This window comes from Aphanomyces astaci (assembly GCF_000520075.1).
Source record: "Aphanomyces astaci strain APO3 unplaced genomic scaffold supercont1.14, whole genome shotgun sequence".
Lineage (NCBI taxonomy): Eukaryota > Oomycota > Saprolegniomycetes > Saprolegniales > Verrucalvaceae > Aphanomyces > Aphanomyces astaci.
Window position 1 is genome coordinate 103,308 of NW_009798277.1, and position 10,697 is coordinate 114,004.

The following is a 10,697-nucleotide window of genomic DNA, read 5'->3' on the forward strand; positions in this document are numbered from 1 at the left end:
CCGACGACCGCTCCGAGTGGTTGGTTGAGCAAGTCAAGTAAGGGGATCGACGACATCGCTTCTGCTTGTACTGGCGCCTCAACGGATGGTAAGTTACCAAGGATGGCGGCATGTGGCGTTGATTGCATCACCACAGCAGCAGCCATTGCGGTAAGGGGACAGCCAAGGAATTTCTCATCGTAATACAACGACAAAGGTTGTTCACCTGATGTCTTCATTCGCATCAATCGCACGATTAGTACGCCGGCAACGCTGACCGTGAGGATTACCTTCTGGAATGACGACAGGTCCGACGCACAGCCAAATATGTACCATAACAGGTACAACAGAGCGGCATCCTGGTAGTCGGTAGCATTCTTCGCGGTTGAGTACTGGTAGACCATGAGAGTACGGAGGTGGTCCTTAGTGCACGCTAGGGCCTTCTTGATAAACCCGCCCGAGTTGCGTTTCATGCAGTACCGGTCGAGGGTTGAGCCCATTTTCAACAGTTTGGCGGAGACGGCGGCGCTAAGTTGGTAGAGTTCAATCAGCCGCAACTTGACGTGGCGGGAGTACGACATGACTGTGTTCCGAGCGATCTTTTTCCCACCCTTGGTGTCGAGGAATGCCAAGTACGACCCAAACTTGTCAAGCACACGTTCAATGGCAACGCCAGTAGGGTCAAGAGCAAATTGTGCATTAGTGTATTCCATTGTTACATTCTCTTCTGTGACAAAGTGCGTAAACGACTTGATCGCTGTAGCCTTCGCCTTGGTCGTGTTGGCAGGCACAAGATCTTGGATCCCCATGCAGAATGATATGCCAAAGTGATTGCTACCAATTGTCCGATCACAATATTATATGCAGGAAAATATATGTTAATGCTAGTGTTTGTATTGCACATCTTCATATTTTGTGATCCATTCGGGCAAAATCTGTCCGAACTTGTCCTAGCAATTACGTATACATCGATTGGCTGAAATGTTCTCGAAAAACAACATAATGCAAGTATAATTGGCTGGTAATCATGTCCCCGGGTCGGATTGGTTATAATTCTGGACACAATGCACAAGTATGTCCGCAAAGTAATCATATTCACCCATACCATAACGACTCGGACAAATATTTGCTGGATACTACTCTGTTCCATATCTTTTGCAGCATATCCTATTTTTTTACTTTTTATCTTAGCTTTTGTAAGCAACGGTAATTTAAATACATACTTGTAGTTTGTATACTTATAATAGAAATAGTACAATAAAATAAATCCTAAATATTAAGGATGAAAAACCAGCAACTTGGATGCCTTTGTCGACGACACCTTTGCAGGACGAGTTAACCCATTCAGGCTATGCCAACACTGTGGCGACCTTACTAGAGGTCATGTTGATCTCGAGTAACATGGGAAGCTAATTATAGGCACTTAATATACGCAAATGCTCAAAATACAGAGCCCCACTCGATCACAAACTTGGAGCGACCTCACGAGCACATCTGGATACCTAGACGAGCTGCGACTGGATAGGGAGAAGTAAAGACATCACAAGAGCATACAGTCTTAAGCTTACAAAAATACAATCACTATCGACTGTGCACCGTAAGATTTTCTGGTTACAAAGTTTTGGGGTCATGACGCACTAACTACTTTGACTTTTCCGGAACATGAGATGTCAAATCAAAGCTGGGGAGGGGAATGTGTATATATCAAATGAGCCAATCCGCGTGTGATTACGAAAAGAAATGCAAAATTTAGTTCAATCAGAAGTCAAGTGCTGCAATCATTATGGAACAGAGTGGTGTATGCTTCGGACACGCACTTAACCGAATTTACACATTAAATGCGAATAGTTGTACCACAGGCCTTGTCCGGGTTTCGGGGTTTCGGGGTTCTCAGAGAACGTAAGCGGTAGCCCTTCTTCAACGATCCACGAAATCCAGCCGAATCGCGCATTTACCCGGTCACTGACCCAAAGCTTGGTGTTAGTAGACTGCTTCGCGGATGAGTGTGGCGTAGTTGGTTTGACCTGCTTTGAGGTGTGAAACTAAATTCGTGTGGCCCCTGCCTTCTTGTTGGACGTACATGTGCTGGCAGAGGTTACAACGCCATGGGCCAGTCGTTTCGTGCGCTGGCAGAAGTTACAACGCCATGGGCCAGTCGTTTCGTCGTTCGCGTCAGTGATGGCAGAAAAGAAGTACATACTGCACTGCTCGGGCGAGAACTTGCCGGAGAAAAACGTGGACATCGTCGAGTGTTTAACGGCGCAAATGATGATTAATAACATCAAACAGCGGCCTTACGACCTAACAGCTGAGCTTATGACTGGCTGCTAAGCAATGTGGTGGGCGTTATTATGTGAGAAATATTTTTTATGCATTGGAGGACTACCAAAACCTCCGCAAACATCATTTCCGGATCTTTTCGCATCCGGATAGGGGTTCATTTTTAATGTCGAAGCCCATGCGCCAGAAATAGCATCATGTGGTGCAACCAAAACCTCCCCAAAGTATACTACAGGTAATAGTTCATCGGTCATTAATACTTCAATAAATGCATACGAGTGGTTAGAAGTACAATAGTTGTCAAGACACGATAACATGGGAGGTGCACTTAACGCGGCCATGATAGCGTAGGGGCTCGATCCGCCGTCAAAGGAATGGAAGGGCAGCCACTCGGTGTCAGCAGACAGTAGGGTACAACATTGGATCAATACACTGAAGAGTCTACAGAGGAGGGTGTAGTACAGCGATGATAAAGGAGTACTCTGCAACACTCCTGCATCCACCATGTCGCTGCACTCCACCACCCGCCATATTGCACACAGCGGGTGGAAGGCGGTGAAACGCAACGAAGATGGTGGACGGAGAAATGATGCGCCGTGGACCTATGATGAAAAAGGAAGTGCAGTGACCATGGAGGACGGCCACCACTGCGCTCGATGGCAGCGGACTGTGGGGTACAGCGACGGTAGAGTTCATCACAATACATATACTGTATAGCGCAGCAGGTACTCCAGACGTTTTCACGACTTGACGAGCGCAAACGCTTTATTTTCTCCGCATAGTGTGTGCATCGGTGGACATCACAGCGGTCGTCCACCATCATTACACACCCCACTGTCCACCGCATCAATACTACAATGTACTCTATCCTCGACGCACTCCAACAATCCACTGCCTGCCACCGTCGTCCCAGATAGCAGGTACGCGGCGGTGACGGACGGTTGTTCGTAAAATGATGAGCTACTACGAGGCACTAAAATATAACATGTGTAATTTGTTATAACTTTGTGGGGTGGAATTATGCCAGACCTGTAGCATATTTGCATATTGCTGACACCGTTGCATGAATGTTTCAGTGAAAGCCTCGTGTATATCCAATATGAACAGCTATTCATGACTTGCTCTGGTTTTCTGAAGAAATAGAGTGTTTTCCCCATGTGTCTGCAATTCAGTAAATGTCCAAGTCATTCCCAAAATGACTCTTATGGTTAGCGATAGCTGAGTAGATCGGAATCAAGGACACAGTTTCCATAATAAAATAATTCAGATTTTATTGCATACAATTTCCAACGGATTTGTTAAAAACAAATGTACTGTATTTGTCAGCGGCGCCCACTCACCATGGAAGACAAGAATGTGCCCCGCGAAGTACGGCTGGCGGGGGCAGATTCCGTCGCAAACTACTCTGCACGGCGCTGTAGGCATCTGTGTTGGTTCGCGGTTGTCTTTGAGGTGTTCTCAGCTGCCATGCTTTTGTAGCGTGCCATGACGGCACAATAATGGTCGTTGTCCTCGAAGCGCAACGGCATCAATGTCGCGTGGAAGTTGGTAAGGGCAAACGTAAATCGCTGAATGTCATGATAGAGTTTCTCACCCCAGACGAATGTCGCGTAGGACATCTTCCAAAGCGAGCACACCCGGTCGAAGAAGTTTTCGACAACGACACGGTCAGAAGAAACTTCCTTGCTCCTGTCCATGTCGATCGGTCTAACGCGCCACCTATAGGCTTCTTCTCCGGGTGAATGGCACGAGCTAACGCCGCAAGGCCGATGTAGCCCGTGTACCCAAGGACCGCCCACGAGGTAGGATACTCTCGGTACAAATCTCCGTTGTCGTTGATGGTGTCGTCGTAGTCGTTCTTCGCGAGCACTTGAGTATGTTGGTCCAGGCGGCTTGGGAACATGTTGAGGTCGGACACTGACCATGCCTCGTGAGGACTCATGTCGACAAGCAAGCACTCAGGTGAGACGGACGCTTCTATCTTAAAGCCGTAGAGCTTATGCTTTCCACTGAAGTAGTGCTTTTGTTCGCCGAAGCGGCCGGTGGGAAGATGGGCCGGTGGGAAGATGGGCCGGCTGGAACTTGACGTCCGTCGCATAGAGTGCGTACGGGTAGTACAGGTGAAGGCCTTGTTCTTTAAGCGCAGTGTTGTCATGCGGAGCAGAGACACGAAACCGTCGTTACAGGAGCTTGAAGTACACGGCGACCATCTTCACGATGAGTTTCGTGAGCGTTGGTGACTTCAGGCCGAAGTCCACTGCGTGTTTTTCCCAGGCCTGGTGGAGTTTCTTCGCCGTTAAAGTAACAAAAAACGCGTCTTTGGCACTTGTTGCGGACTTCCGACCACGACCGCCAATCCAACGCGATGTCAAAGAAGATTCAGCATCCCCCAGATGACCTCAAATTCCTCCGGTGTAACGTTTGTTAACACATGGAATCCTTCAGATCCAGCGTCAAGAAGGGTATTTTCTTGTCCATGATGAGGTTGTTGGTTTCGTGAAACTCGTCCTCGTCCAGGACTGCATCGCCATATTCTACCTCCAGCCTTAGCTGGAGGTAGAGGTTGCCCGAGGCAGTCTGGTCCTGGAGGCGCATCGACGACACGTTGAGACGCATGGTACACAGGAGATGAAAGAGTGATGAATTATGAGTGGTCTAGTAAAGGAATGGTTAGAAGGCACTCTTGAGGATAACTGGTTGAGCTGTCGTTGTGATTGGCGGGAAAAATTTCCAGCCAACGAGAATTTGCATTTCGAGGTAGGGTATTCGGATGTGCCAAGATTGAATGAGGCAGCCATGACGGCTGGAGTGACAGCTTGGTCCATTGCGGTGGCGTGCCATTGAGAGATTCAAACACCAACTCACGTGCCCTCTATTCACAATTTCTATTTAATATAAACCGTCATTCAAGGTGTTACCTTTAAAATGCTATCATGATCAAACGAATGTATGCATGATCGTGCGTCCCGCTGCAGTGTGATCAACGCAGTTTTCGAACGACTTTGAAACATGGACACGTGAATCTATCGGCTCTCTTGTATCCAAAATTACAAGCTATGATTTGCGTTACTCATTCAAAGTAGTATGTATTTATGTATGGATATGTGGTTATGTTTTACCGCTGCAGTGCGACCACTTCGACTGGTGTACGTTCGCAGTGCCTGAAGCAATGCTCGACGGGCTCTCCCAATACATTGCGCATCCACTACTGGTTTTGCGTATGGACATGACGTGGACACTGCGTACTTGTTTTTGCAGTCGTTAATCGACACAGGACCGGGACTCCGACTACCACGTGACGTGAGTGAACGTATAATCAGTTGAACGTACTCATATTCAAACTTCCTAAAGTTGTGGGAATACACATGACCTCCCACTCTTGAAACAATGCGGTGTACATGGCAGCAGCCTCATCACGTTGGTTGAGCTGCCCCGTGGAAAATGCAAAACTCTACGGGGTAAAATGCATATAGTACATTTGTCAAGTGAACACTACATACAATACCTTTCATCCCCTTAACGACACCTGTGATATACACCAAGCGGAATGTACGCGGTGTATTTGCCGTGGCGTACTTAACTAAACCCGAAATTCATAGCATTCTTCGACCACGGTCTCGTCCAGGTCGTGTCGTAGCCGGGGTCATACGCATATGTAGCCTAGATGATGTGGCACTATCTGGGGCCAGCATTCTCTTACTCCACAAAACACATTCAGCTACGTACCACGCCTTCCATGCTAAACTCACTCAATTGACACAATTCTTCGACCACGGTCTCGCTCAGATCGTGTCGTAGCCGTGGTCATACGCAGATGTATCCTAGATGACGTGGCACTATCTGGGGCGAGCATTCTCTTAACACTACTACCATGTTCCTGAATGACTCCCCAAATGTATATCTTGATTAAAGTATGCCTCCTCATTTATATCATCTTGATATTTGTATTGGCCATAACGAGACGGGAAATTTTGTTGTGAAATCGTTACTACCATGGGCTTCTATGGACATGTGCATCACCTTTTGCAGCGTGATGAAGGTTTTATATACTGTATCTACAGTGGCAATTCAACAAAAGCACTTTCCACAGCACCAATTAGTTCCTCGATTGACCGAGTACACTTTTGATACTGCAGACTTTAAATAGAGTTAAAAACGCCTTAAGTCTAAAACATTGACATCAAGGGATGTTTGACGGCTGATTCATCATGCTGACATTCGACACACCCATCCTTCGTAGCAGCGCCGTATTAACTCGGTGATGTGGGCTTGCGTTGTCGTGTTGGATAATCACTCCACGCTCCTTGCCACGGGATGGCAAACGGTCTAAAATTGCAGGCACAACCTTGCCGGTTACCATCGCTTCGTAAACATCACCGTTGACGTTCTGGGAGACTTGAAGTAGCGTTCCCTTGGGGCGGCTCTTGCTAGATCGGTGGGCTGGAAGGTCCTCGACGAACGGCCAAATACCAATTTTGCCGTCTAAAAGCATTTTCTTCGTATGATCGTAGTGCGGTCGGCCAACCGAAGCCAAAAAGATCACCATTGTAATATAGATCTTGGACTTCGCTGCCCGTTGCGTCATGGCTTCGTCCTTACACGTAGAACTTCCTTTTGACCTTTGTCAAGAGGACCACTTCTCATCAAAATGCACAACGTCGTGCATATTGGTGAAAGCGTGGCCTCCTCTTGACGAAGGTCGAAGAAAGCTCATCGCAAACCCAAGTCGCGCTTGCTTGTTGTCGTCAGCGAGGAGCGGCTTGATGTAGCTCGACGTGCCTTTCTGTTTGCCTACTTCCTTGATGTGCCTAAATAAGGCTATCTTTGGAACGTTATTTTTGGGCAGCCAATGGTCTGTCGGTTCAACATTGGCACCGCCCGTGCTGCTTCGATGTCAACATCGGAACGGACACGCTTTCGACCGGAATTCCCTAATGTAAAATAGTCTCACTTCAACATTTGATACTCCTATAAGTCAATGTTTTGAATCGAAATATTATACTACGTAGTATTGTGGAGTTCATATTCTTGAATTTTTACGCAACGTCGGCAAGTCCGCTGTTGCTGCGTTGCGGGAGCGCTCTTGCTTCCAGACGCGAGTGACAGCCGTGAATGGCACTTGAACAGTAGAGCTGCACGCTTCAGACCCCATACGGAAGCTTGCCGCTGAGAGTTCTCTCTAGAAGCATGGCGTATATTGCCAGTCGTTGTTAAGTCGTCAGGTTCCCTTGAGCACTGCTGGTGGGGAGTTGAATACAACGCGCCGTAGCATTGATCTGGGGTATGGTCAGGTCGGTAATCTTGAGGGTGGTAAATTCTGAGCGCGTGAAGATGAATAGTGGCCGATTTTTCTAAATCTCACTAATTTAGATAAATCCCACCAATGATAGAACAATTGGACAATGATTCAGGAACAGAGTAGTAATACACATCTCAGCTACGTAAACGGACGCCTTGCACGCTAATCTCGCTCAATCCACACCAATCTTCAACCACGATCTCGCCCAGCCGTGGCCGCTAGCTACATAATCGTTCACCACGGATCATGAGTAGGATGTTCGGGTTTTACTGTACAGTTACACAAATGTATGGTCTCTTTGGTGTTATATAAAAAATTTCCTTCCTGCGGGATGCCAGAGCATGTAGATGATTCACTGAGTGCCTTAACAGCTTTGGTACATTGTGCAGTATGATTTTTAATGTCATATTTTTAACTTAAGTTGCTTACAGTTAATTTATACATCATGAAGTTGAATTCAAACAGTTCTCTGTATCAAAAGCAAATTACTTCGAAGTAGTGAATTAGGTGACACGGTGGTTTTTGCTCTCACTGACCATAATTCGCTCAGGAGGCATCGTTTCATAAACACATGATTGGAAAGACACATGCCATATGCCATAACACCACGGAGATGCAGGAAATGGACGAAAACTCGCGATTACTGTATCTGGCATGTCGACTAAGTCTGTCCTCCATGCAACATGCTAACGTAACTTCAAAATGTTGCCTTTATACGTGAAAACACGAGGATGTCGGGATGCAAGTACAGCGGTGGTGTATACCGGTTTGCCAGATCTCCGACACCTTGTATTTCGGTATTCTGTACCTGAGTCTCAATGTTTGTTGTATTAGATCAACTTTTTATATAGAACTTTGTATTGAATTGTTTTGTATGGTTTTAAATGTTACATGTGAAAATGCATGATCTTTTAAAAATTGACATGTATACAGTACATACATACTGCGCTCGCACATGTGATCATGTGCGGAAAGTCCAAACGCAGGTGGTCGAATTCTCGGGAGCGACGCACAGAGGTGAGCTGAAACTGTGAGATCATGTACTCAACATGTATAGAAGGTAGTGCATGCAAGCATCCTTACTTACGTGAAGTACAGAGGACGAAAACGACGACGGTGGAGGACGAATTTATAGTTGTTTGGGCACATGTGTGCACATGCGCATGAGATGCCGCTATCTATAGTTAGCTGCCACGGTGCAGGTTGTGATGTGCACATGTGCCATGTAATAGTCTACAAGTTGGTATGCGTCGCATCCCTCGTCGTCATTCCTAGCCTATGTATTCACCCACCAAAGTTCAGCATTTTGCTCATGCGCGGATGCGTCAAGTGTCGAATTTTTCTTGCACATGTGCACATGCGGGGATGAAATGTTTTCTTTTGATATAGAACGGGTATAGTAAATTTCTATAAATATATAGGTAAATGTATGATCAGGAATTAAATTTCACATCCTATCCGACAGGTGGTGAGGCAAATACCCGGTTTAACCCTTCAGTAGCGCAGAATCATCAGTTTGTCAAACGAGCGATTTGGGAAAGCGATGAAAGGAGTCAGCAATTCTGTGATCATCATGGCAATGTCCGTTTACATGTTCACGGTAGTGGATCGCAATGTCAAATTTACGGCCTGTTCCTGCATCTCCCACTTTTGTACGGCAAATACATGTAAAAAAACAGTCTCCGAATAAGAGAGAAAGTACATTATAGTTCCGCAATATCTTATTTCTGTTCAAATATAATATTCCTTTTATCATTTTATAAATTCCGGTCTGCTCGTCTGTTTTTTAAACAATTCCATACTTACTTCAAGTATAAAATTCGGTACATCACTGGACTTCAATGTACTTCGAAGTACTCCGGAGTAAATTTTACAACTTGCGAAATTATTTACGTCATCGTGAACTGTCTAAATCCATTGTATGTGACAGATCTTGACGATCTCTTTCATGTTACGTCAGCCAAATCGCTAGTCCTATACTAGTACTCCGTAGGATAGTATTGTAGGAGCTTTTTGGGATGATACCAGGGTCATATCTACGGGAGTAAGCAAGCGCAACGACTTCGGGTACGACATTCTCCTTGATGTACGCTTGCAGCTTTTCCCATATGACCGTTCTGCATTCAGCTTCGACGCCAATACGCTGACAGGCTTTCAGAAGGTCCTGCTTATGGGGAATGTAGGATTCATCCATGTAAATAACACGTCGATGAGGTGTTAGTTCAATCGTACCAGACATGAATTTGATGTACTGATTTCCCCCCGGCTTTTAAACGGGCCAAAGTGAATAATTTTTGAGAATTGATAATATCGACTGTCGAGGTGAACTTGAAATTTCAAATGGTTCAATGATCTTTGCATGTTGCCACATTGAAATCATGAAGCTGCGCATGACTTTGTTCGACAAGCACGAGCTGTATGCTCATCACATGGAACATCCAACCTCAACGTACTCCCAGTTGGCCGCATGGGCTGCTGAAAAATTCACCCTTGCTTCAACACCAACAAAAGCTACCATTGGAAATGTACTTAAACGAAACGTTACGCTAAGCATCCGCGCGACAACAAAGTGCGAAGCATTGACCGCCCTGTCGCACTGCCTGCTGTCGAAGAGAGCGTCCTTGCGTGGGTCCTCAAGTGCGAAGAGTTGGGCGTTTGCATCACCGGCGAACTCATCCGCAAGAAGGTGTCGGCAACCTGCGACCAAATATACGTCCCCGTCTCGCAACGCCCCGCCTTCTCCAAGGGATGGTTATACAAGTTCCAAGTTAAGCACGGACTCACCAGTAAACTGCAGCATGGCGAGGCTGCATCTCTGTCCCCAGCTCTTGTCGCCGAGGGCCGCCAGCAGATAAAAGCAGCGACCAGCGGCTACAGCGCCGCCAATACCTACAACATGGATGAGACGGCATTTTTCTTCTGCTTGTCACCACACCGATCGATCACGCGACACCGACAACCCGGGACAAAGAAGTCAAAAAAGCGCATCACTGTTGCACTTACCACCAATGCTGACGGCACCGACGTTGTTGACCCGCTCTTTATCGGAACTGCGGCACGTCCACGGTGTTTCAACGGGGTCGCGGCCTCCGACTTGGGCTTCAACTACATGTACAGCAAAAAGGGTTGGATGATCGGC

General features: G+C 46.6%; 4 protein-coding genes across 4 annotated transcripts; 1 reads left to right on the forward strand and 3 right to left on the reverse strand.

Moving 5' to 3' along the window:
• Positions 1-2,763: 2,763 nt before the first annotated feature.
• Positions 2,764-3,041, forward strand: H257_06821 (hypothetical protein; the record flags this gene model as incomplete). The annotated part of the gene is made up of 2 exons (XM_009832191.1): positions 2,764-2,944; positions 2,977-3,041. The coding sequence occupies 2 exons, from the start codon at positions 2,764-2,766 to the stop codon at positions 3,039-3,041; spliced, it is 246 nt and encodes an 81-aa protein (XP_009830493.1).
• Positions 3,042-3,659: 618 nt separating this feature from the next.
• H257_06822 (hypothetical protein) lies at positions 3,660-4,357 on the reverse strand (the record flags this gene model as incomplete). The annotated part of the gene is made up of 2 exons (XM_009832192.1): positions 3,660-3,827; positions 3,854-4,357. The coding sequence occupies 2 exons, from the start codon at positions 4,355-4,357 to the stop codon at positions 3,660-3,662; spliced, it is 672 nt and encodes a 223-aa protein (XP_009830494.1).
• Positions 4,358-4,439: 82 nt separating this feature from the next.
• H257_06823 (hypothetical protein) lies at positions 4,440-4,875 on the reverse strand (the record flags this gene model as incomplete). Its single annotated transcript, XM_009832193.1, has 2 exons — positions 4,440-4,584; positions 4,691-4,875. The coding sequence occupies 2 exons, from the start codon at positions 4,873-4,875 to the stop codon at positions 4,440-4,442; spliced, it is 330 nt and encodes a 109-aa protein (XP_009830495.1).
• Positions 4,876-6,041: 1,166 nt separating this feature from the next.
• On the reverse strand, positions 6,042-7,411 carry H257_06824 (hypothetical protein; the record flags this gene model as incomplete). The annotated part of the gene is made up of 4 exons (XM_009832194.1): positions 6,042-6,080; positions 6,605-6,853; positions 6,914-7,050; positions 7,300-7,411. 4 exons carry the CDS (start codon positions 7,409-7,411, stop codon positions 6,042-6,044), a joined length of 537 nt encoding a protein of 178 aa, XP_009830496.1.
• Between the last annotated feature and the right edge of the window lie 3,286 nt (positions 7,412-10,697).